The 27,555-nt window shown below is 37.4% G+C and overlaps 2 protein-coding genes and 1 long non-coding RNA gene across 13 annotated transcripts in view; 2 read left to right on the top strand and 1 right to left on the bottom strand.

Moving 5' to 3' along the window:
* Positions 1–565: 565 nt before the first annotated feature.
* On the top strand, positions 566–3,052 carry LOC147536471 (uncharacterized). The gene is made up of 4 exons (XR_015225462.1): positions 566–896; positions 980–1,038; positions 1,704–1,777; positions 2,834–3,052. It is a non-coding gene; the product is annotated as an uncharacterized LOC147536471 (long non-coding RNA).
* A 1,921-nt stretch (positions 3,053–4,973) lies between these two features.
* LOC147536470 (G-type lectin S-receptor-like serine/threonine-protein kinase At1g11300) lies at positions 4,974–15,222 on the top strand. 8 transcript variants are annotated; one of them, XM_086641309.1, is made up of 8 exons: positions 5,086–5,251; positions 5,427–6,808; positions 8,235–8,375; positions 8,475–8,650; positions 8,738–8,948; positions 9,095–9,332; positions 9,409–9,559; positions 14,804–15,222. In XM_086641309.1, the coding sequence occupies exons 2-8, from the start codon at positions 5,557–5,559 to the stop codon at positions 15,113–15,115; spliced, it is 2,481 nt and encodes an 826-aa protein (XP_086497435.1). In that variant the 5' UTR covers positions 5,086–5,251; positions 5,427–5,556; the 3' UTR covers positions 15,116–15,222. The 8 variants fall into 8 exon arrangements, with proteins under 8 accessions (XP_086497438.1, XP_086497441.1, XP_086497435.1 ...); XM_086641312.1 differs by lacking the exon at positions 5,427–6,808 and having other exon boundaries at positions 4,974–5,251; XM_086641315.1 differs by lacking the exon at positions 5,427–6,808 and having other exon boundaries at positions 5,009–5,251; positions 8,235–8,287.
* LOC147536469 (G-type lectin S-receptor-like serine/threonine-protein kinase At1g11330) overlaps positions 13,069–27,555 on the bottom strand; it is a 27,273-nt gene continuing 12,786 nt past the window's right edge. For 2 of the 4 annotated variants that reach the window (XM_086641320.1, XM_086641322.1), the window contains exons 6-7: positions 24,721–24,871; positions 24,011–24,564 (exon numbers count right to left, since the gene is read on the bottom strand). In XM_086641320.1, coding sequence (XP_086497446.1) covers positions 24,253–24,564; positions 24,721–24,871 — 463 coding nt within the window. In that variant the 3' untranslated portion in view covers positions 24,011–24,252. Of the gene's footprint in view, positions 13,132–24,010; positions 24,565–24,720; positions 24,872–27,555 lie in introns of those variants that run through there. The other 2 variants (XR_015225461.1, XM_086641321.1) reach the window with 2 other exon arrangements.

The raw sequence follows: 27,555 nt of genomic DNA, 5'->3' as shown, positions 1-27,555 counted from the left end.
TTTTTGTCAGAAACATTTTTTTAAAAATCTGTCTTTCCGAAAGTCTTTTTTTCCTCAAAAACCATTTTTTTCCTGGAAAACTCTTTTTCCCCGAAATTTTTTTTCCCTCCAAACTCTTAAATGTATTTTTTTGAGAAAAAAGTTTTCGGGGAAAAACAATTTCAAGAAAAAATCATTTTTTTTCTGAAAAAAATTGGTTATTGGAAAGCAAAAAACAATTTTTCAGAAAAAATCTGTTTCGGAAGATGTATTCGGGAGAAAAAACTATTTTAGGGGAAAAACGCTTTTCTAGGGAAAAAATTAGTGGGAAAAATAGTTTTTGAAAAAACATTTTTCTGGAAAAATCTCTCGAGAAAAACAGTTTTCGAGAGAAAACGATTTTGGGGAAAAGTTTTTTTCAGGAAAAAAAGTTTTGGAGAAAAACGGTTTTTGGAATTTTCTTTTCGAAAAGAATGGATATCAGAAAATAACGGATTATGAATTTTTTTTTTAAAAGTTTATTTTGTAGAATAATTATTTTTTGGCTTATTTCTCGAATAATCCCCACTTTGTGACCAGTTTCCTGTGTAACATCCCGTGTTTTAAAAGGTTGGTTTAGGGACTATTTGACATTTAGGTCAAGTCGAAAGAGGGATCAAATCAGCAAAGAGGACAATTTAGGGGGTATTTTGCAATCGGGACAAAACAGGGACCTAACTGTAAATCCGTGGGAATGGATAAGAGAAGAAAAATCAGACCTTTTATCCCTCTTTTGCTCGACAGAAATTGAGGGTTAGGGTTTGGGTGAAAGAAAATTCGATTTCTATGGAGATTTCAAGTTGATTTCAAGGGAAATCTGATTTTTTGTTGAATTCAACTTCAATGAGTTGATTCAAGCTAGGGTTTGTGGAATTTTGGTAAGTAAGATCCTATTTCTCTCTCTAAACAGAATTTTAGCTTTGTTTGATTTTAATGGAGTCTTGTTGCTTCGAATTTGTAGAAGTTTGTGAAGGATTGATCAAGGGAAAGCTATACTAACTAGAATTCAATCGAATCAAGGTAAGAAATCAACCAATTCGATGATTTAATGTCAAAATTCTTAATTCTAGGGTTTAAGGTTTATTAAAATTGGGGATTTTGATGATTCATGTTGTTTTAGGGTTTATCTAGTTGAGAATTATACAATTTTGATATAAAAGAAACTTTAGAGAGATTATGTGATATAGGTTATCGATCGAACGACAACTCGAGGGACTGAATTAAACCTACTGTCCGAGCCAATCTGGGATTGATATGTTGCTCGTACGTACTTTCATAAAACACGAAAGTCGTAGCTTTCCGAAAAGGTATGGTACAAGTCATTTCGATATCGGACGAAAGAATTATGACTGTTTTACCGAACAGTGCGCAGTTAGGAAAAATTCTGCTTTGTTGTTCGTATTTTTGCAAACTTCAAAGGCGATTCACTTGGATTTTGGGGAATACCTCTAATGACTAAATGTTAAGGTTATAAGTCAGTTCAAACAGTGATTGATCGACCCCGATTGGGCATGGTTATGAAGTTAGAAGATTGATCGGAATTCGGTTAACTCGAAGTCTTCCAAAATTTACGAGTTTCTTTTAGTTCGTATAGTTTCATTGTTTTCTTTTATTTACTCTTTATGGTATACCACGGTTCTTATCAAAGAACATAACGTATATTTCTTTTGTCTATGGTTTGGTAGAGGGGGAGCCGGAGCATTTCGTGGACGATTTGGCTACGGTTGCAGCGGAGGACGACTAGTTCCTGTACTGCTTGGTAGGGGTTTTGAATCCATTTCTCAGCATGGTTTTATAGATAATGAAATATTTTAGGTTCTACAGTTATATATGCGTCATTATAACTAAAGTGAGGGAGCTTGAAACTCGATATTTAAGTGATGAATTGAAATATGCTTGAATTGTTTTGATGTGATGTGAGAAATGTTTTTCGAACTGTTTGCGAACTACTTGGGATTTTCTTGTATGTACCCGACTGCGGATTATGTCAACCTACGGGCACGTAGCCATTGAGGGTAGGATGACATGTGAACACGGGTGTGAACCGTGTGAGACCTGTGAGGTGGGCGACACTAGTCATGAGACCTGTGGGAGTAGAGTGCCTCACTTGCTGGCCATTGGTGCTCGTGCCTCTAGCTCGAGGCTCAGGGCCGTACACCCTGACCGCTCGTTGGGGAGGCGACATTGATTGGGATCCCTCTGCTTTGTGTGTGATGTGGCTATTGGTTGTTTCACTTCCGTGTTTGATAAGATAATGAATCGAATGTAATATGGTTTTGATATACGAAAGTAAATGGATTTTGAAAGATCGCATTAGATGCATGACAGGGTACCGAAGAGAGTAAGGTTCAGGTCCTACCATGGGTATTGGGGGACGGCTCTATTACTCGAACTCGGTGATCTAAAACGTATTTAGATACTTAAGGTATATATGTATCATGAGGTAAACTCTACAATGATTGCTGAGTCCCTTAGTGGGAGAGGGGCTTATCGACTAGGGGTAAGTCTCTTTCTCGAGGAGACGTAGTGCATTAGCTAGTGCCTAAATGGGCTGGTACTATCTAACGCACTTTAGGTTTTCCTGAGGAACTCTCCTCTTATTGGGAGCGCACCATGGGTGGGCAGCTAACCACTGTTATTGCTTGCTAGATTAAGGAAAACGATTTTGTATATAGTATATATGGTAACTGGTTTGATAACTCGTTTTGTCACAATGCTTACAACTTATTAAATGAACTTTTGAAAACGTGATGGGTTTTGGATTGGTCTTCTACCAGATTAACTCGTGTCGGTGAGTTATCTGACCCCCTACCAGTTGTTAGTGTGCATGTGTTATCTTTTTGTTCGACGTGGCGAGTTTTGGTTCGTAGATGACTCTTTTACGTTGAAGTCTTCGGGTGTATGTCGCGTTGGTTGTTGACGCTGCTTTTTGTTCTTTTCCACTAGTTTGTATATATTTTTACTCACGGACAAACATATATGTAAATATTTAACACTCAGAGTTGTATATAGTGCGTATGAAGGTTTATGAGGCTTTGATAGTTTTTTTTTTTTGTGGTTCGGGTTTCAACCCGAAGTTATGTGAGTTTGTTAGCTTCCGCTTTATAGTTTATTCTTGTATATGCAAGTGTATGGTTTGCATGAAAGGTTTTACAGGTGCGACCGGTTCGATTTACAAAGGAGACTCTGCCGGATTTTTGTCTCGTCTGTGAGTTGCCGGGGCGTGGTCGTGTCTATTTTGGGACACGGGGCGTCACATCCTGCTTGGCCCCCTATTTTATCAAAAATACCCAGATGACAATTTTTTTTCAGTTATCGTTAATGTCAGTTACACTCTCTCCTCCATCTCATCACCTCTCTCTTCCACCTCATCGTTTTCACCGGCAAAGGTCGTCGGCCGACGATCTTCAAACTTCAATTTTTTTTTCTCAATCTCCTGTCACTCTCTAATTTTTTTTTTAATTCTCTCCTCTCTCTCTCTCTAAACACTACGGGGAAAGAAAACCCTTAGGAATCGTACTTAGGAATCCTGCAACCAAACACACCATAAGTTTGTTGGTTGACCTATTCTTATTAGTTGATGAGTTATAGTTGAATAGTTTTAATTATAAGTGATAAGAATAAATTATATGTTTTGTGTTTCATGGGTGGATTCAAGTTCTCTAAGTTTTTCTCTTACAAATTTTCTTTCGATTAATTTATAGTTTTGGCCTTTTATTCCATTATCAAATCAAAAGCCAAAGTTCCTTAACTATTTTAACAGTTTTAGATCAAGATAGTTTTTAACTTGTCCTCATAGATTGATCTCGGTCTTACCGAATTTTTTTACTAGATGTTTGTGAATTTGCGGTGTCACCTTTTCGAATTCATCAGTTTGGTTCGCGTACAACCAAACCGCAGACAAATCGAAGGGTTTGGTGTGGTTATGATACCGAATCAAATGTCTCCTGTTATAATTTTACACAAAGAAAACGCCAAACGGTTTATTCCCTTGTTAAGAGCAAGTCTAAGATGCATTGGCTGGGGCTCCCAAATTTGAATTTGAGCACCCCAACCCAACCCAACCCAACCCAACCCAGCCCTTAGGCGCTCCAATCCGGAAGCCCCACCCTCCCTGACTTTGATTTGAGAATCTGAGTTGAGGGGCTCTTAACCCTAAAATCCTACAGTTGGGAGTCCCTAACGGTAGGATTGGGGTGGATCCCCTATTTAAAGGGGATAGAGGATCCACCCCAATATATTTTTAATTTCTCTCTCTATTTCTTTTTTTCATCAATCTTCTTTATAATAATCTATCTTTTCTTTATCTCAATTCATCTTCTCTCTTCATATCTATTCACCCCAATGGCTGGTCCAAACTCCGAATATAATAACGATTTTTTTAGATTTGTTAAATAATTGTCCAGAAGTTGATTCAACGAATGATGGGATTGAAGAAACTTTTGATTTAAATGAAAAGTCGAACTCATCGGTTTCTGCTAAGCATTATAGTCATGTAGATGATATTGTGCTCGTTAATGGTTATTTACATATCGCCACCAAAACTATTATTGAAAATGATCAAAGATGAAGTACTTTTTGGAACAAAATTGTGGATGCAGATTAGAATTGACGAACAAAGATATTTCAAACATGTCTCCCGCACAACTTGTTGTTTATGACAAATTGACGAGAGACTGACAAATTATCTCCCGCACAACTTGTTGTTCAAAAAGTCGGATTGAAATTTAGAATAACCGAACTCTTTGGATTGGACTACGGATAGGCTCAAAAAATCGGTTATCCAACCGATGTTCACCCCTAGTTCAAGACAAATTGAAAGCAATAATGCTGCAATGCCTGGCTTTTAGTCCCGGCCCAATCTCGGGGGCCTACGTGGGACGCCATGCGGGCATAGCATCTGACTGGTCTCTCAATTCAATTATGTTTATTTTGATTCTAGTCCCTGAAGTTTTAGATTCTTAAAAATAAGGGCTGATGCCTTAAAATCAAAAGAAGCATGAGGAGCCTTCTAGCCAACCGGCGATTTTGAGGTCATCTTCTTCCTCATCCAAAAACCGAAACCCTAGGAAGAAAGTTCAATTTGCATCGATCATTTTCTCCATCAACTTGTTTTAAGATGGTTACGAAGGTATACTGCAAATATAGAATGGTAGAAGATGCCAAACAACTAACAGAAGAGATGACACAAAGTCCATTTGTGAACTTATCAGCAAATCATCAGTCAGGGAAGGTAAGCAAATTATTGTTCCTATATATTTATTAGTTCTTGATTATCTTTATTGGTTCTTGATTATCTTTATTTTCCAAGATTTGTGAACTTAACACAAAGGTCCTTATTTTGACTGAATATCAGTATAGTCTTCTCTCAATTATAGGTTAACATAATTATGTGTCTTTTTCTCAAGTCTTCTCTCAAGTCTTCCAACTTGAGAGGACCCTTAAGGTATCCTTTTCCAAGTTAGAAAAGACTTTTGCTAGACTCAAATCTTCAATTAGGTAAGTATTTTGAGTTTGTTTATCAAATTTGTTGAAGAAATGGAAATTAGAAAAATTTCATTGATCCTTCTTTCAATTATGATCCTATTTTCATCCAAAACCCATCTTATAGTTTCAGATGATACCATCACTTCAACCCAATCTCTCACCGGAAACAGTACTATTATATCTAAACAAGGAAACTTCGAATTGGGTTTCTTTACACCAGGCAACTCCCGGAATTATTACATCGGAATCTGGTACAAAAAAGTATCTGTTAGAACAGTAGTTTGGGTAGCAAATAGAGATAAACCGCTCCGTGACCCACTTTCCTCGGAGTTTAAACTCCTGGAAAATGGTAATCTAGTCGTCTTCGATCAGTCCAAAATACCAATTTGGTCCACAGGTTCAACTTCCAGCACTTCGAGTTCTTATGAAGCATTGCTTGGTGACGACGGCAATCTTGTCGTTAGGGGTGTGTTAAATAAGGCTGAAGTGATATGGCAAAGCTTTGACAATCCAACTGATACATGGCTACCTGGTGCAAAGCTTGCATTCCATGGAAACTCCAACAAATTACAAACCCTTGCTTCGTGGAAGAATGAAGAAGATCCGGGATATGGAATCTACTCTATCGGATTAGACTCAGGTGGAACCGATCAGTTTGTTATGAAGTCGAATAGGAACCAAACATATTGGAAAACTGGAACGTGGGATGGACAGTTCTTTAGTTCGCTTCCTGAGATAAGAATAAACTATGTCTTCAAGTTTAAGTTCGTCTTAATTAATGATCAAGAGTGGTACTTTACCTATACAATTTATAACAATTCCATATATTATAGATTAGTGATGGACTTGTCTGGAAAATTCCTACAATACGCTTGGTCAAATTCTACGCAACAGTGGTCGCAACCCAGATACCAATGTGACGTTTATGGCATTTGTGGGAACTGCGATCAGAAATGTAGTTGTTTGGCAGGTTCCAAGGATCGTTCTTCAAACATAGGCAATTCTTATGATGGGTGTGTTAGGAGAACTCCTCTGCAATGTGAAAACAGAGATGGTTTCTATCGGATTGCAAACATGAGTACGCCTTCGAGCAACGATACTTCGGTTGTTGGAAATGCTGATGATTGCAAATTGGCTTGCACCAAGAATTGTACTTGTAGTGCTTATGCTTATGGAATACATGGGTGTTCTTTATGGTATGGAGATGTATCCAATATGAAAGAATCAGCAGATAGTGGAGTTGATATCTATCTAAAACTTGGTGGTACAAATAACACAGCTTCAACCAATCAAATAGAAAAAGGTAGTATATTTGGCAATGTTGCTATGCTTCTAATGCTTTTCAAGCAATAATAACGTACCCTCTCAGCAATTGTGTGAACAAAAATGTTGAAGTACCACTCCCCTCACTTGCATCCCTACCGCCTGTCTTACGTGGATAACAGGGAATGAGGTATGAGAGGATGAGATTGCCTTTGGAAGGGTGCAAAGAGATGATACTTCCCTTTGTCCTATTCAAAGGCGGTAGGGAAAGGAGTGAGGTGGGTGGTACTTATTGTGAGAACAGTCTCACACTGGAGAAGGGTGATCTTGTAACTAAGAGTATAATGTTTAGGTCCTCTGCACCCAGTGCTTATTGGTTTTGAGTTGGATGACCAGAATGGTGTCAGAGCTAGGCCCACATATGATAGGTGTTAAAGCTACATGTGTTCAACGTCACCCGAGAAGAAAAAACACGTTTAGGCTCAAAGAAAGCTGTACATTAGGCGGCATGCGAGAACAGTCCCACATAGGTGAAAGGTGATCTAGTAACTAATAGTATAATGTCTAGGTCTTTCGGACTCATTGCTCATTGGTATTGAGTTAGATGACCACAAACTTAACACGGTAGCAGACTAGGCCTGCACGTGATAGGTTTAAAAGCCTAAAGGATTTCTAACACATCAACACTTAGAAAACATAAATAGTTCTGCTGCAAGTCTGAGCATAGATATAACTGAAGATACAGTTGGTAGGCTATGTAAAGTTGTAACAGGTCCTCCCGTAATGTCGTAGATACAGTTGGAGTGGTCGATTTTTTCTTCTTTCTTCTGTATAACATATAAGCATAACAAAGGTGACGCTGGTGGAACTCATCATGAAATAGATCCCATTTGGAAGCTACTTTGTTGGGTCTGTGGTGCATATCATCGATTGGCAGTATGCCCGATGAGTTGATACCATTGATGCGCCGGCGACCCTCCTGAGAAGTAGCACCCGCACGAGACTGACCGTCTCGGGCATCAGGAGACGGAGAATGATTAGGTTATGGTTGACGTCTAGAATGGCTGCGTTGATAAGCAAACTAGATCCCTTCAGTGATTGGGACAGTAGTATTATAAGATTGTCGAAGTCTCTCATGGGTTTGGAAATTTGTAGAACACCCCGAAACATGGAGATAGGCGGCCGAGACATAATTGACCCGGTTAGAGCCTCATAAAATGGACTAAGACCCTTTGAATACCAATACACTTTCTCCTCAAGAATCGGTTGTCCAATTGTATCAACGGTTTCCAAAAGAACCCTAAATTTCCGAGTATAATCACTAAGTGAGAGATCTTCTCTCTTATTGTTTTGAAAACACGAGTGCGAGTCACACTTGGATTAGCATAAGTATGAGGTAGTTGACTCCAAACCTCCGCAGCACGGGTAATACCCATGATCTGAAACTATTTTCTTTATGAATACAGATCCCAAACCCAACTCCAAGGACTCGCAACGAAAAAAAGAACACAACTCCGAGGTAATTATCATACCTACAGTTCTTGTAGGAGCACTTATCATGAGTTTCTTTTTGTACTTCAGTTGGAGGTGGATATTAAAACAAAGAGGTACCTCCTTATAATACCTCTTAATTTATAGAAAATAATTTACTTTATACATGACACAACTCAGAACCATGGTATTTGGATAACTTGTAAAATCTGCAGGGAACCGGACGAAAGAGAGCGAAGTTACTTCATCCCATATGCACAACATAGATCAGAAAGTGCTCGGAGACAATCAAGATAAAAAATTTTTCCAACTTGAGGAGCTAGAAAGGGCTACGAATAACTTTTCTGAAGCAAATAAGCTTGGTCGAGGTGGTTTCGGTCCAGTATATAAGGTAGCTAGCTGTCATTTCCTGCATTCTTAATCTCCATTAGTAGAATTTTTAGAGTTTGATTTGGAACGTTTTTACGGTTCTCCTCAGGGAATACTTTCCGATGGACAAGAAATAGCAGTGAAACGGCTATCGAAGACCTCCACACAAGGGTTACAAGAGTTTAAGAATGAAGTTTTAGTAATCTTAAAACTCCAGCACAGAAATCTGGTTAGACTATTGGGTTGTTGCATTGAGGGTGAAGAAAAGATGTTGATTTACGAATACCTGCCTAACAAAAGCTTGGACTTCTTTCTCTTCGGTTAGATTTTTTTTATTAATGTTTTCCAAGATATGTGGGTAGTGTGGAATTGCTCTTCAGATCTCAAAAATTTCATACATAAAGTGTCATCCAGTAAACCAACTCTTAACTTTTTTATATTGATTTGTATATTGGGTTTATCTCAGATTCCAGCAAACTGACAATCTTAGATTGGGGAAAGCGATTTCAAATAATCGAGGGGATATGCCGAGGAGTTCTTTATCTTCACAGAGATTCTAGATTAAGAGTCATTCATAGAGATCTCAAGGCAAGCAATGTGCTTTTGGATGAAGATCTGAACCCCAAAATCTCCGATTTCGGTATGGCAAAAATATTTGGAGGCAATGAGCTGCAAGCTAATACTCTAAGGATTGTTGGTACATAGTAAGTGATATTTTCAATCTTACAATGCTAGTTTTGTAACCTCACATTGAACTATTAATTTCACTACAAAACGCAGCGGCTATATGTCTCCGGAATATGCCATGGAGGGAAGATTTTCAGAAAAATCAGATGTTTTCAGTTTCGGGGTGTTGCTATTGGAGATCGTAAGTGGAAGGAGGATCAATAGCTTCTACCACATGGATGAATTTGTAAGCCTTTTGGGATATGTAAGTCTTCATGCATTTTTCTTCGAATATGAACTACTATTTAGTATTTACGTTAGTAATTGCATGGCTTTGATAGATCATCAAGATGTGATAAGCACGATAACCACCGAACTAAAACTACGAATGAAAGAGGCCTAAAATCCGACAAACTTATCATTTATACCTTTAATAACCCAAATTCAATAACCATGGGTTTCACTTCCTATGGGAATCGAACCTGGGGCCTCCAAATATTTGGAGTTTATGTCAACACAATCAACCATTTGGCCAACCAAGTGTTGACGTCTTCATGCATTATTCTTGAATAGTTATATGCAAATTTTCCTTTTATTCAAACTTAGGTAGTGTTTGTTTGTTGACTATTGTACATTTGAATCGGATTCCGAATTTGACTAAAACACACACTCAACATGAACTAAGCATACTTTTATCTCTAATAAAAGGAGATTTTGCATTAAGTTTTGTGAAACTATATAATCCGAGCTTTGATGGAAGGAAGGCCAGATAGAGAGAGAGTGAACCCCAGAGTTAAAGAAGAGATAAAAAAGAGATAGAGAAGAGTAATTTTCTCATTAAGATAAACAATATAGTTACGAGTATTTATACGCAAAAAACTAGGGAATTTTTTTATACAACTATATATATGTTATTAACAAAGATTGAACCCATCTAACAACAAATGTGTTAATCGTAAACTAATAGCCGAGTGGCAGGGGCACCGCCTTGGTCCATATGGACTGGGTAGACGATCCATAAATTCGTAACACTCCCCCTCAAATTGGAGTTGAAATGCAATGATGCCCAACTTGCCAGTTTTGTGAAACTATATAATCCGAGCTTTGATGGAAGGAAGGCCAGATAGAGAGAAAGTGAACCCGAGAGTTAAAGAAGAGATAGAGAAGAATAATTTTCTCATTAAGATAAACAATATAGTTACGAGTATTTATGCGCAAAAAACTAGGGAATTTTTTTATACAACTATACATATGTTATTAACAAAGATTGAGACCCATCTAACAACAAATGTCGTGTTAATCCTAAACTAATAGCCGAGTGGCAGGGGCACCGCCTTGGTCCATATGGACTAGGTAGACGATCCATAAATTCGTAACACTCCCCCTCAAATTGGAGTTGAAATGCAATGATGCCCAACTTGCCAATAATCTTGTAGTATGCGTCAGCACCAAGTGGCTTTGTAAAAATGTCGACAAACTGTTCGGATGCTGGTGAAAAGCGAGGGGCAATAAGACGGGATTTGATCTTTTCACGAACCAAATCATAATCTATTTCAATATGCTTGGTGCGTTCAGGGAAGACAGAGATATCGACAATATGTGAAGCTACACGATTATCACAATGCATTGGCATTGGAGACGAGTCAGTGATGCCTAGATTATGAAGGAGATATTTGAGCCATTGAAGCTCACATGTGGGAGTCGGTGAAGCCCGATATTCGACTTTGGCAGAGGATCTAACAATGGTGTGTTGTTTCCTAGACTACCACGAGATCGCACTAAATCCAACCACAGTAAACTATGGTGGTGGAACGTCTGGTGGATAGGCATCCTGCCCAATAAGAATCGTTGTACCCAGATACAAGAAGGGAGCTCCCTTTTCAAATGGATCCGTTCGGCCATGTTTGGCTTGCGGCAATGGTGTGGGCCCGGGAATGTGATTCCCTCAAAAAGGGGTAATAGCAAACCCAGGGGGGGAGGTGGGTTTGTGATTCCCATTCCCCCGGAATCACATATATTAATATTTATTGACAAATATATCCTTAACGAAATATTGAATTACCAATTTTATTTTTTTGTACGATTTGGTATTAATAAGTACTATTTATGTTTATGAACAAAATTTAATTTTAGATAAATTTCTATTTAGGTTTACGAACAAAATTTTATTTTTGATAAATTTTTATTAAGATATTTATTTATTATCTTTAAATTCTAACCCTTTGATATATCGTGTTATTATTTCATATCTACGAATTTGAAAAAATAAAACTGATTTTAATGTATTACAAAGTTGATGTTTATATTTTATGCTAAAAAAAAGGTTGATGTGTATTTTATGTAGTTTAAGTAAGGGTAAAAGTGAACTTTTACAAATATTTACATTCATATTCCTATACAAACCAAACACCTAATTAGGAATATGTCAGGAATCAAATTCCCATTCCTGGTCAAACCAAACATCAGACTATAGTAATCTGATTTCCAGGAATCATGTTACGGGAATGTGATTCCCAGGAATCACATTCCATTCCCGCGCGCCAAACATGGCCTTAATGTATCAAAGAACTCGATGAATCACATTTGCTGAGTTAAGTTATTAACAACATACGTAGTGTCAGGACGAGTGGTGGTTAGATAAAAAAGACGACCAATGACATGACAATATAACATCAAATCAGGAGGGGGATCCACCCGTGGCACTAAGGCAGAAATCTTGTTTCATGGGAAACGGTGAAACATGTCAAGCAGTGAGGCTAGAATTTTGCAAATTATCAAGGTATATGTTTGTAGGCATTGAGAATATACCTTGTGAATACCCGGAGACCTCGATCCTTAAGAAATATCAGAGACGACCAAGATTATTGAGGGAGATGGTACTGTCGAGGAAAGGCTTGAGAGTGGAGATGACATGGTCATTATTTATAGTAATTACGATGAAGTCAACATCAACCAACCAGAACGTAAAGAGAAACATAAGCGGTAATGTCTGAGAATAATCCGACATGGATTGAACATAACCTCGTTTGATGAGGACAAAAAAGAATTTCGAAAACCATTGAGGAAAGCCTGTTTTAAGACCAAAAGTAGTTATTTAGACAACATACGTGAGACCCCCCCATAGTGGAAAAACAGGATGAAATTTCATAAGTACATTTTCATCTATATCGCCTTGTAAAAAATCGTTATTAACATCGAGTTAATGTAAAGACTAGCCTTTTATGGCAACAATAGAGAGAAGTATACGATTTGTGACCAACTTTGCAAGGGGGAGAAATGGTCTGGTGATTGTTATGATAATTGGGGTTAATATGATATAATACAAGCAATCCACGAAAAGCAATAGGAAATAAAGAACAATTAAGAACAGAACACATGAGATTTACATGGTTCGGTTGGTGAAACTTACTCCACGGCGACAACGGCTCGATGATTTCCACTATGATAAGCAAACACGTTACACAAGAGATTCGTGAGATTAGACTACTGATAGTTCCTAGGGTTTTAGTTTATATGGCCACTAAAACCCTAATGCCACCGCTCACCTACTCTCTCTCTAAATCTGAAATACACATGGATACGCTAACACTAATAACCTACATAAGCCTAGCTTTCTATTCCAGCTCTGTCTTAGAGATCAGCTTTGCCTCAGAGCCTTCTTCGCATACCAGGACTGTCTCAGCAATAACAATCAGCTCTGCTAACGGGTCCAAAATTCGACGCCGAGACCTTCGGTCTCGGAAGAAAAGTACCATTGCTTTGTAAGCGGGTTGGCGGGTCGTAAACCGGGTTCGATATCAACCCATATTCAAGACACTTTCAACAGTGATGAAAACCCTCGATTTGAGTGCAGCCTTTGCAACTAAGCAAGCTTTGTAACGCTCAATGGACCCGTCTGAACTAAATTTCATCTTCTATACCCATTTACAACCAATAGGGTGTTTATTGGTGGTAAATGTGTAAGTGGCTAATTATTATTTGATTCTAGAGCATGAAGTTTCTTTGGTAATCGCCTCATGCTATTGAGAAGTCATGGCGTGTTTGATTAAAAATGATGTTTCATTTACATATATAACAAATGCTAAGAACACCTTATTGAAAGAGGGGAATCAGTCGATAGATAGATACTTAGTTAGAGGATAAGAGACATCCGAGAGAATTTGGAAAAGCGAAAGAGATTTGATGTACAATCATAATCAACGTAATATGCCAGAGGTCGTCGCAACCGGGGAGAACAAGTGTTAAAATCGACTGGAGGAGAGGTCGAAGGTGGCCGAGGGGGAGCCCGGGAACTGCTGAAGAAGTAGGTCGTTCGGTGTCAGAAGAGATGTCGGGGGAAGCATGGAGATGCGATAGGAGATTGTTCGGCGGAGATTTGCTTCCGAACTGTGGGGGTGTTTAGAGAGGGGCACCCATAGGATTGGAGAATGTAGTGGGCCTGGGCAGAGAGGAGGACGTGTATGTATTTGAGCCATCATAAGGAAGAGAAGCGAAAGGACCAGTGCATGATGAAGCCATTAGAAATGATTTTATTGCTTAAGTAGACGGCTGTGAGAACATATTCTCCCCAAAAGGAGAAAGGGATGTGGGATTAGTGGGGAAGGGCCCGGGCTATGTAAAAAATGTGACGATGTTTGCTTTCAACCACCCCATTTTGTTGAGGAGTGCATGTGAACAAAACTTCGGTGGTGGAGAATGCTATAGTCGCTAAACCATTTTTGTAACTTGTAAGATAAAAACTTTGTACCATTGCTCAATGGAAAAGTTTGTAATTGAGGAAATAAAGAGTTCCTTTACCGTTCTGAAGAGTTGAGATTTTGGAGAAAAATTGTGTGATGGTATAGTTTACAAAGTTCGAGATAAATTTCTTAGGTTCTAACTTAAATGCAGTAAGAGATCCACGCGCATCTAGAATAATCATCGACTAGGGTGAGAAACTAACGACAACTAAAGTGAGAAGGAACCGAAAAGGGTTTCCACAAGTCTGCGTGGACTAATTCAAATGGTCAAGATGTATGAGAAATACTACCTATAAAGGGTAAACACGGTTGCTTACAAAGATGACTAATATCACAAGAATTTTTATTAATTGAATACAAGGCAATTTAGCTAAAATAGACTTAAAAACGAGCAAAAGAATGATGACCTAACTGCAAATGTCATACATTAAAACTGTTAAAAACGAGCAAAAGAATGATGCCGTGGGGCTGGCCTCAAGTATAGTTAAAAGTTGGGGCCCCATACGCATGTTAAAAACAAACTCTTGATAGTATTTCAAAGATCTGAACCTTTGACCTCTTGCATTTAATCTAAATTCTTAACCATTGGGCTACAAGTAAAACTATGTTATAAGTTTGTTTAGAATACATCATTTTGAATCTGACATACAAAATTCAAGCATACGAGGCCCTCCATTACTTTGGGGTCCAAACGACCATTTTCGTTGCTTTGGCCGCCCTTGCTTATAGATTAAAGAATTCAGCATCTGTGTCTTTGTTATTATTTTCAGGCATGGAAACTCTGGAAAGAAAATAAGATGCTGTCATTTATCGATTCAACATTGTCGACTGGACCGAATTTAGAGGGGGAAATCATTAGATGCATACAGGTGGGTCTGCTTTGTGTGCAGGACTTTGTAGAGGATAGACCAAGTATGTCCACAACACTCTCCATGCTCACTGGTGAGATTGCAACTCTCCCTACTCCAAAGCGACCAGCATTTAATCAAATAGAAACATCTTCTGAATCAAGTTTATCTCAACAAACCCATAGAAATTATTCCCTAAATAATGTAACTATTACTGACGTTAAAGGTCGTTGAAAACATTTCGGTGCTTTTGACGTCATAGTTTCAGATAATTTGTTTTCTCTAATGTACTACATGTTTTTGTTAGAATACAATAATCTGTCGTAAGTTGTTATTTGGGACGATATGACTTAAGTGATCTGCAACGAAAATGTATCAATGTATGTACAATAGTAATCAGATAAAAGAACAACCAAATGTATCAATGAAGTACAAGTAGAATTGTAACACCAACTATATACTTCACCTTGCCATATCTTCCAAACGAGCAGGCCTTAAATAATATTTGTTCAATAATTTGTTTGGAGTAGGCGTAAACTGCAAATTTGAGATATTAATTTCCTTTATCTAATCGACAAATTTTAGCATCGTAGTAGTTTTATGAACTCACAAAAACATGATAAAAGTGAGGTATTTACACAAATACTTCGATTAAAGTTGTTCAAGATAATCTTTCTTGTGAAAGTATATCATGACAAATGAAGGAACAACGATAGGGTAAATATACAATCCGAACAGCAAAATACTCTCAAGTGAAAAAACGAAACAAACACAAAAGTCTACCCTGTATTCATTTCATTCTCGCATCCTGGTTTATCCAAATACTACATAATTAATCAGAAACGACCATCATTTTAGAATGAATACTGGTTAGTTGGAAGAGAGGATGTAAATTTTATTAGCATTAAGTCAAATTATATAAATGAAGCACTACCGTGGCCAATCTTTAATTCTTTTTGGGATATCAACACAAAATGCAGCACCCCACTGAGGCACTGACGGATGATTCTGAAAATCTTAGGGACGCAAATGAATGCCAGTCCGATGAGTACACAAACATATGACAAAAACACACATGAGTAAAACTACACAAACACTTTTGTTGTGCTCTTAGACACCCAAATGAGTGCAAGTCCTATGAGTACACAAACATATGCCAAAAAACACACGAGTAAAACTACACAAACACTTTTCTTGTGTGGATGAGATTAAACATAAGAATACCTCTATGATTCTACCGTTGCTAATAAAGGGGAATGATTCTATCATTGCTATTAAAGGGCAAACATGAGTGCAGTTTAAGTTAAAGTAATATACGAAAGAGTTATTTCGATAAAGTAGGAGGCTACGTGGAAAGCTGATCATAAAGTAGGAGGCGTTTTAGGAAATAACCCTATACTAAAAAGGCAAAACAATACAAAGAAACAACCAAAAACACTTGAGCCATAAAACTAGATAGTTGGAAGATTACGCTGAAGCTCCATGAAGGAAAATTATAGTACCCTGCTAGTTGTCAAAAGATCTTATATACACATGTTTGGACAAGCACAATAAAAGAATTACTGGACAATATTTTTCATTCTCATTGGTCATTGGTGAAATTGCAATTCTCCCTACTCCAAAGAAACCAACATCTTAATCAAATACAAATGTCTTCGGTTCCAAGTTCATTCAACAAAGTTGAAATTGATCAAAGAACTTGTTTTATTCCTTGATGGTTTACAAAAGAAATATGAGACTTTATTTATAGAGTTACGATACTATTAATTTCTAATATTTTACTAGTTTCTAATAGTTTTATGCTAATATATTTACTAGTTTCTAATATCTTAGTAGTTTCTAATATTTGATATTTCTTAATATTATTATATGAGATATCTTAACATATAGAAAGATATTTCAACACCACCCCCCCCCCCCCCCCAAGTTGGTGCATAGATATCGCACATGTCCAACTTGTCTACTAATTTCGAAAATATTCGACTTGAAACTGTCATCATGGCCCGACTTAGACTTCAAAACATAAATTTCTTCACTAGGCTTGTTGATGTGACACTAAAATGTCACATTTGGAGAGCCTAACTTAGACTAATTATTCCTTTTTGAGTGTTATCAATAATATTTTATGTGTTTTTCATGTTAGGTACCTATTTTGGAGTTAGACATGAAAATCGGAATAAAGGGAGCGAATCATCACTATCATTTCATGTACCCAAAACGAGAGAAAAAGACTTCAAACAAATCAAATGAGAAGAGGAGTCAAAGACGAGTCCAACGGTGAAAACGGAAGTCAATTCCGAGTTCGGACGGGGAAGTTGTGAAAGAAAGAAGTCGAGGTTCGGTCTTAAAACAAAGATGCTATAAAGGCACCCTCCTTTGGTTATAATTCTAGAAGACACCCTCTTGATTTCCAAGTGAAGATTAAAACCCAAGTCTAAAACCCAAGCCCAAAGAAGATGAAAGAAGGAAGAGATTTTGGAGGCACCCAATGGACTCAAGTTTGAGTCAAAGTCAAGGTTGACTAAGTCTAGGGTTTGAGTCAAATACACTATACATCTTCTTCTTGAATCATTTCAACAACCAAGTAAGAAGAGAGAAAGAGAAGGAGGCAAGGGGCTAGGGTTCTTCATCATTTAGTAGAGTTTGAGAGAGAGAAAAAGAGAAGAAGGAGAAGGAGGAGTGCCGGCCAAGGCAAGGCCGGCCTAGCCTTGGCCGGCAGCAGCTCGGGCTGCACGGCAGCAGCTCGAGCTGCTCGGGAGAAGCTGCTGAGCAGCACGGACGGGACAGCAAAGGGGCGGCCATGTTAGCAGCTCGGGTTGGTGCTCTATGCTCGGGACAGCAGCTCGTGCTAGCTTCCAGCAGCCGGACCAGAACAGACGGACCAGCAGCTACCGGAGCTCGGGGATGCACGTACACTTCACGGGACGCGGCCACAGCGAGCTTCTCGGCACGGGACAGCAGCAGCGGCTCGGAGCAAGCTCCCTTTGGCCCGGATCTAGCTATTTTGGCCGGGAACTCCATGATTTTGGCCGGATTTTGAAGCTTCTTTGGCCGGATTTTTCTATGGTTTCCGGCCATAATCTTGGCCGGAAACCATAGGGCTTTTACTCCCCATCATCTTGGCTTGCTTCTCATATGTTTGATTTTGATTTTGGGTAAGAAATCTTTAGAGAGAGAAAGCTTGATGAAGCTTTAATGGAGTTTGGGTGAAAAATGGAGAAGATGATGGTGGTCGCTATGGGGAAATCTGATTTTTGCTACGGGGAGATCGACTACACTTAGAGACTCATTCTTCTCGACGAACCTAGCCTCGAGCCACATCTAAAAAGGGGGATTTCTCTTATCATTTCTTTTCATTTATTACTTATTCACCATGTTAGCTAAATCAAGTGTGTCGATTATATGAGATGAAATGAGATGAATTTGTGATTATGTTTAATATGATTTGATGTTTTGATTATGAATTGATGTTCATTTGATTCGATTATCGTTTTGATCGTATTTTCATGTGTCTTGTCAAGCACTTCGCATAGTTAATAGACGAAACGAAGTATTCGATATCGATCGTAGTCTAAGTCATAATTTCATGTGTCTTGTCATGCACTTCACATAGTTAGGCGACTAGACGACACTTTCGATGACTCGGGATTAGCCGATTTAGACGTTTGTTTGACTAAGTATGATCTCCGGATATACATAGTACTTAGAGACATCTACTTTTAGGAGTCGAATGTCGATTGTACCTCGACACATCAAATCGGACTACACATAGTCGTAGGTTTATCATTATGGATTCCCGGACTTCGACACCTCTCTGACTTATTTGTTGCCCGAATCGAGTCTTACCGTCTCCCGACTCTTGTTCATTCGACTCTTCTCTCGAATTTCTCTCGCCCGGCTACATATATCGTTTAATTAGTTTATTTGTTTTCTTTATTGCTTATTCAATCAAAACCCCTTATTAATGTTCCTTCCTTTCCTTTTTAGTTTAAGTTAGCTTGGAATATCTAGACCGAGGGACAAGACCCTTCGATATCCCAACTTCCTTCCTATCCTTGGATCGATCCCGGCTTTGCCGGATTACTACTTGATACCTCCGCTTGGGTGTGTAACCTTTTCGGGTGCATCACTTGTCATTCTTCTGCTCCAATGATTTTAGCCTCTGTACTCCGTTGTTTAGCCGTTCATTGAGCAGGTTTATCTCGTTATGCTGGTGAGCCATGACCTCCTTTTGTTCTGATAATTTACTTTGCAGTTCTTGGATGGAGGATTCCTTTCTAGCAAGTGATGCCTCCAATTCCTGAATAAGAGTTCCTTGCTTTGTTGTTATCTCTATTTCCACATTCTTGTGAATCTTCAATTCAATAGCCCCCTTTTTTAATCTTTCTGTTTCTTCAGTAAGACAATTGATCATCAATTCACACTGTTTAATTTTAGATTCCGAATATTCTGCCTTCTGGTTGGCTAATGAGGCCACAAATTCTACATGTTGTCTACCAAGTTCAGTTGCTTTCAGAGTTACCTCCATTTGCTTCATACATGCGATTACTCGACCAACTGTCGTCATATTTTCAATCACCTCTTTCTACAAGCTTGTGAACTTAATACGTATGTCACTTGGACACGAAACACCAGGAATATCATTGGTTAATGACTTCCATGCCATTAGTTCATTCTCCATCTTTCTCACATCAAATTGAGTCTCTTGTTGTTTAAGTAACTCGAATTCCGCACGCTCTCTTCGGTCTGTTTCTTCCAATAATTTTTCTTTTAATAATTCATTACTTTGATGAGATGATTTCCTTGCTTCTTCGACTTCAGACTCATAGTTTCTTAACTTTTCTTGCAACTGCTTCACCAAAATACTTATATCTGCAAAAGTACCTTCTTGAGATAGAGAGCTAAGACTTGATAGTTTCTTCTCCACTTCGCACTTTTGGTGCAGACACTCATTTAGTTGATTTCTGAGATTCTCTAACTGCTCCACGTATAGTAGTTTATCTCTAAAGTTCTCCCTCTTCGTTTCTACGTTACCTGTAGTGACTACCATTGCTGCAGCTTGCCTAACAGTTGGATTTTCTTCCTTTGTCTCAACAAGTGCAGCTACAAGGGGCTTCTTAGAGTTTTTCTTTCGATTATGATCCCACCATTCTGGATAGCCTACTAATTCATAACAATGATTTTTGGTATGACCAGTTTTGTTGCAGTGGGTACACTTATAAGAAGATTTGTCGGATTGACAAATAGCTTTAGCAATATTACTTTTTGTCTTATTTCAAATCATCATTGCGGAAGCATCAGTTGTTTCAGATTCAATGTTCATCGTTGTTTGTCGAACAAGCTCACGACGAACGAAAGCATAACATTCTTCTAAATCGGGAATAAGATCCTTTCTCAAAATTTCACCACGAATTTGTCCAAATTCACCATCTAACCCTACAAGAAAAATATGCACATGTTGTCGTTGAATTGATTTACGATAAGATACAATATCGTTTTCGTTTTTCATGATCACTTTATCACGGTGATCTAATTCACTAAAGATCTCAACCAGTTCACCGTAGTAAACCGAGAGTATCCTCCCATTCTGTTTGGTAGAAAATGCCCTTTGATTCAAAGAGAAGACTTGCAATTCATTAGATCCATCACAAAAAGCTTTAGATAAAGCGTTTCAAATATCACGAGCTGTAGGTAAAGCAATGTATCTCTTCATAATTTCAGGAGTCATAGACATCAACAACCATCTCTTGTCTTTTTGATTTTCTGCATACCACTTCTCATATTTAACGTCATCTTCAGCAGGTGGTAATGAATTAACTCGAATAAACGAAAGTTTTTCTTTTTCAGCAATATGCATCTCCATGATCTGAGACCACATATCATAATTTTTTTCATTCAACATAATCACTGAATTAAAGGATCATCCTGACTGAAAAATTATACCCATTATCTGATCCATATTTTCTACTATATTAATTATGAGAAAAAATTTATATCAGAAAATTTTAGAAACTGAATCTTTGAGACGATGTGTTCTACCAACTCAAAGTTTTGTAAATTGTGAGACAATTTAGATCACACAATAACAATTAAAGTTATTGTTTTGTATTTTTGCCTTCTTTTTAATACCAAAACTGATGAAGGATTTTTTTCCTTCTTTGGAATTAAGATAGGATAAGAAGATGAAGGTGAAGGTTCTTTCTCCTTCAATCGACAGAATTTTAATAAAAACAAATTTAGGATCGTTGGCTCTGGTACCAAGTTGAAATTGATCAAAGAACTTGTTTTATTCCTTGATGGTTTACAAAAGAAATATAAGACTCTATTTATGGAGTTACAATACCACTAGTTTCTAATTTTACTAGTTCCTAATATTTTACTAGTTTCTAATAGTTTTATGCTAATATATTTACTAGATATCTTACTAGCTTCTAATATTTGATATTTCTAAACAAACCCATAAAATTTATTCTCTAAATAAAGTAACTATTACTACATTGGAGGTAGTTGAAAATATTTTGGTGCTTGTGATGTCATGGTTTCAGTAATTTCTTTTTCTCTAATGTATTACTTGTTTTGTCATAATACAATCTAATAAAACAACGGTGTCATGGGCTTTCAATCCAAACAAAACTCAAAAAGAGTTTGAAAAATTTAAATATTCAAAATCCAGAACAAGTTTGATTTCAGTTAGAAGAAGAAGAAGATGAACAAGAAGAAGAAGTTCATTATAGTCTTGCGAGGAATAAAGAAAGGATGTAATCCATGAAGTGGAGGATGCACGATACAAAACACGGTTGGTGGCAAAGGGGTTAACACAGAGAGAAGGAATTGATTTCAATGAGGTATTTTATCCTATTGTTAAACACATCTTACTTAGATTATTACTTGCTATAGTTGCTTTATATGATTTAAAATTGGAAAAACTCAATGTTAAGACTAGTTTGTTAAACGGTGAGTTGGAAGAGAAAATTTGTATGCATCAACCTAAGGGGTTTGAAATTCTGGAGAAGGAAGACCACGTGTGTTTGCTAAAGAATTTCTTTCATAGATTGAAACAATCTCCTAGGGAGTGGTGTAAACGTTTTGATACCTTTATTATAAAAAAACGGCTATGATATAAGCAAATGTGATAGTTGTGTGTATCACATGAAACTATCAGATGGTTCTTATGTGTATCTACTCCTGTATGTTGATGACATACTGACAACTTACGAGGATATGTCTGAAATTCACATGTTAAAGGATCAATTAAGGGGTGAGTTTGAGATGAAAGACTTAGGTGCATCTAAAAACATTTTGCGAATGGAGATACAGAGAGATATATCTGCTGGTAAATTATTTTTGTCTTAGAAAACGTACATCAAGATGGTCTTCAAAGGTTTTAAAATGCAAAACGCAAAGCTTGCCAGTACTCCAATGGTAACAAATTTTTTTCTTGTGCTCTTAGAGGAAACATCAGGTGAGACTTGGGTTCATCCAAGACCTTCACGCACTCCATCGCCAAATAGAGAGAAACGAGAGATACGTGAGATATGAGAAGGGAGAAGAAGAAGAAAGGAGGAGAAGAAGAAGGAAGGCGAAGAAGAAGAACATGATGAAGAAGGAAGGAAGAAGATGATGAAGGAATTAACCTTCAAAAATGGCATTGCCCTTAGACAAACTCAATCATAAGGAGTTCACTAGGTAAAACTTGCAAAACACATTGCTTAAGGCATTGCCTATAATGAGTATTCTCTTGAACTTGGGACGAGAATTCTTTGAGAAAAAAATAATGGATTTAGCATAATTGATTAGGAGCTTTGGACACGTATCCTGGAAGCTAAATATTTCCCGAAAGCTCCCAGACCTAACCCTCTATTTGTAAGCATTACGAGCAAGTTGCGAGCCTTATTGTCTGGGACATTAATAAAGGTACTCAAGTTAACATTTGGCTTGACAATTGGTAACCCAACCACCCGCCCCCAATACCCAACATCAGAAACATAGGGCTAACTTGGGTTAGCCAACTTATTACCAATAATGAATGGAATATGAATATTATAAACAATTGTTTTAACATTGATATTAGAAATGCCATTACCAGTATTAATTTGCAGATGGATGCTGATGATAAAGCTAGATGGACTCGAAGAAAATCGGGTAATTATACTATTAACTCATTGTACAACTATCTCAGAACCAACATGTATGATTCAAATAATGAAGTACCAGAATGGAACTACATTTGCAACATGAATACGATACCAAGAATTAAACTTTTCCTATGGAAATGTTGTACCAATAGTCTACCTGTGAAAGATAAAATAGGTAAGTTCATTGGAAATGTCTTCACGTGTATTAACTGTAATGCTAATAAAATGATTGACCATTCGCTACTGCATTGTCACTATGCCAAAGCAATACGGTTTTATTTTCAGGTTAGGACGGATCACCTCATTTCAGTAAAACAAATGATTCTTCTTTGAAAGGACCTGGATGAGCAACTAACGAATTTATATGCTAAAATTATGTGGTTTATCTGGAAAGTCAGGTGGGAAACATGCTTCTCAACAAAAAAACAATCGCCTATTCAGACTATTCAATTAATCAAATCCTCCTCAACAGTCCCACTGAAGATTACTACTAAAGACAAAGAACCAAAACAACACCAATGAAGCCCTCCATCGACACCATATCTTAAAATTAACATAGACGCATCATTCACAGACTTAGCTGAACCTGCAAGGATTGGATGCATATATTTGATGCAGAGTCAAACTTTATATCAACGCTCGCAGATACAGTCCGAGGTCAAAATGCGGAAGAATGCGAATGTTTAGCAATTAGATCGTCTCTTCTATGGGCCATAGATCTTCAACTTCACCACGTCCATATAGAGAGTGACAATCTCAACGTTATTTCTTATTTGGAAGATCAGAACTACTCCACTCAATGGCAATCCAGGAAGCACTTAGCCGAAATCCTCCAATTGAAAAGCGAATTTACTAACATCAAATTCTATTACATTTCGAGATCAATCAACGTTAAAGCGGATGCGTCGGCTAAATGGGGAAGGAAGCATCAACGAAAGAATACCTGGAACGCCCTTCCGGCTTTTATTAAGGATGTTGTTTAGTTTCCTTCTTCTTTTCTTTTTCTTTCCTTGTAATTTCAACAAAAAAGGCATTGCCTATAAAATGACTCTAAAGATTATTCACAATGCAAATAGTCATATCCATCATTATAGCAGCTAATTTATATAAAATCATAATGGGAATGAGAGAGATAGCTACAACTATCTTGCAGGCACTTTAAGAAATGTAACTCATAGAGATTGCTTTCCTCCAGAGAACCATAATCCTCCAGTGTACTCAAGGATCTTAAATTATTTACCGACCACAGACTTCCATAATAGTTACATTACTTCCCGAGTATATTTGTTTATACGGTTGAGATGAACTTGAATCAGGATGCTGTTTTGTTTGAATAATTGTTGGTTGCTTTGGTGTAGGAAGAGTTGAAGTTTTACTAGTAAGCATGGAAAGTGTTGAAGACATACTTGGTCTATCACTAACCAAATCTTGCACACACAACAACCCCACATGTATGCATCTTAAGATTTCAACCTCTAAATCTGGTCCCTTCAACAACGTTGGATCGACAAATGATTGAAGTTTGTTTTCTCTCCACAATTTCCATGCCTGAAACAAAATTGTAAAAGAAATATTATAGTATTGGTTCCGAACTACGTCAATGAGAATAAAATTTACTTACAGAGTCGAGAATGGATTAGGTATTGTCACCTTGTTGGCTAGGACGATATTAGAAGTGATTAAGAATGATATATGAACACTTACATATCCGAGAATGTTTAAGGGTGCGTCCATGTGATAAAAACTATTGTTCCTTATTCCACTGATAATCTCAAGTAGCAACACTCCGAAACTAAAAACGTCTGATTTTTCTGAAAACCTTCCCTCCATGGCATATTCAGGGGACATATATCCACTACATTTTAAAGTGTTAGTTAGACAAAATATACCTCTATTCTTACGAAGAACAAGGAATCAAGAAATACGGTAAAGAAAGTAAACAATCACACGTAACATAAGAGATTTACATGTTTATGTTGATGAGTCCTACTCCACGGGTAACAATAGTGTGATGAGTTTCATTATGTATGAAAAACAAGTTACAAAGATATTTCTAAGTTTCAAATTTGTACAACTCACCGGAAACCCAGATCCCATCGCATCACCACTTCTTTCTAACTCTTTACAATACCTGGATGCCCGGTACATTTTTAACCGTCCAAATAAGACTACGATAAACATAAGCAGAATTGGTCGGGCCAAAATTTTGTACTAAGGTTGCAAACCGGGTTAGATATTGATGATCTGAAAAATGGTCATTAGTTGACTACGGTCAGTAAGTAAAGAAAATAACATAAGCCCGATGGTTCAATTCTTGTCAAGTTAAAAGGAGGTGAATTTGGAAGAGGTCTACGACTTAAGCCCATAACTGGGGGGGGGGGGGGGTCAGGCGATTGGCCTAAGCGCCTAGGCCCTGCTCTGGTTCGAAAACAACCAGTTTCAAATATGGGGGTAGAAGCATGCATAATGTTTTACCGTTTTAATCCTAAATCCTATCAAAGATCTCAGTCAGTGAGGATCTTAAGTATTTATTAAACTTGCAATACCAGAATCCCGCAAGGAGGGAACTTTTCCTACAGCATCCCAAGATTGGAAGTAATCTTTAATTCTCAAATATCGAATATCCTTGAATAAGGGAACTATCCTAGATCAAATATACTAGATAATTAAAGAGGGATCTTAATATCTCACAACTATGAAATAGTAATTTCAATCTCTAACACGGTGGAACTCAACTGCCTCATCGGTACCGCCTATTTATCATTCGATCAAAGAAGCCTATAAAAGGTAATAGAGTCGTCTCGAAGAAGGACCAACGCTTACACTACAATCACAAACTAAGTTTCAAACTTAACGATCAACCAAACGTCCAATTCCTAAACTTGAATCACTCAATATTAACTTATTTAACTGCAACGACAATCTGACTATCTTGAGCGTCAGAGAGCTTTCCGAGTTCCTTACAAGTTTTGCCCCTAGTTCGAAAGGATCAAATTGAGATTCAACTTAGCAGTCTCAACATCTTGAATGATACTACAATGACAAATTTTGACATCGTTAGACGTCCTATATTCAAGACGGTTTCAACGTGTCTCCACCTTGACTTGATTTATGCTATAGACCTTCACACAATATTAATACCTTTCCCCAAGGTTGCAATTTTACTATAAGGTCTTGCCCTCCAAAGGCCTTTAACATCTATAGATTTCAATTAAGTCAAAATAATGCTTAAAATTGAACGTAGTAACTGCCTTGGTTAACATATCAGTTGAGTTTTATGTTGCGGTTATCTTCTTCATTGTGATATTATGTTTTTCCGTCACATTCTTGATAAAATGACACCTTACATCAAGTGTTTAGTCCTCTCTTGGGACATCTGGTGTTGGTCAAATGGATCACACTCCCATTATCACAGTAGACATTTTTTACCTCCTACTTCTTCAAACCCAAATCACCAACAGTAAAGCCGGCCCCTAACCATATTGCTTCCTTCACAACCTCTGTTGCTTACATGTACTTTGTCTCAGTTGTAGACAATGCAACTAAAGACCATAGTAATTGTTCTCTAACTTATGACACTTCCAAAAAGAGAAAATGTATAGTCCACTATTGATCTCTTTTTATTAGTTTTCATAAAAATCTCAATCCGCATATCCAATAATTGATCCATAAGTATTATGACTTTTATCATAAACCAAACTGACATTTAAAGTACCACTAAAATATCATAGTATCTATTTCACGGGAAACCAATGACCTCTTGTAGGTCTGCCCATGTATCTGCTAACCACATACCAACTGCACTTAAGGAAAGAACCCGAGATATATACTTTGTCTCCTCACTGTCTGAGGTGATAACTTAGTTGAAAGATTAAAATGTGATGCCAAGAGGTACTCAGACTTTGCCTCTTACACTCCAAAATGCTCCAACATTTCTCGACGTACGTCGTCTGAGACAATAATTTACCAGCAGATATGTCCCTTTGTATCTCCATTACCAAAATCTTCTAGGCTGCACTGAAGTCTTTCATCTCAAACTCACTACTTAACAAACTATTCAACTTCTGAACTTCATACATGTTCTTGCAAGCAATCAACATATCATCCACATGTAGAAGCAAATACACATAACAACCCTCTAATAGTTTTATATGATAGACACAACTATCATATTTGCTCCCGGAAGACCCGTTTTCAACCATAAAAAAATAAAAAGTTAACACTAGTGCCTAGGAGATTGCTTCAACCTATATATAAAGATTTCTTCAAGAATAAAATTAGCCTTCATTTTCTTGAAATTGAAAGTCCTTCAGTGTTTGTATACAAATTTTGTCTTCTAACTCACCATGTAATAAAGCAATGTTAACGTCAAGTTGATCAAGTTCTTTATCTCGTAAGGAAACCATGACACGTAAAAATCTAGTACAACTATCTTTAACAACATGAGAAAAAACCTAATTGAAATTTATTTCGTCTCTCTGTGTAGAACCCTTTGCCACCAACTGCATTTTGGTTCGTGCATTTTCTACTCCATGAAGT

The sequence above is a fragment of the Eschscholzia californica genome, unplaced genomic scaffold (assembly GCF_041429995.1).
Source record: "Eschscholzia californica isolate CP2 unplaced genomic scaffold, dmEscCali1.0.p SCAF_5, whole genome shotgun sequence".
NCBI classification, from domain to species: Eukaryota; Viridiplantae; Streptophyta; class Magnoliopsida; order Ranunculales; family Papaveraceae; genus Eschscholzia; species Eschscholzia californica.
The sequence above is the reverse complement of the archived record's forward strand: the minus strand, read 5'-3'. Positions and strand labels throughout refer to the sequence as shown.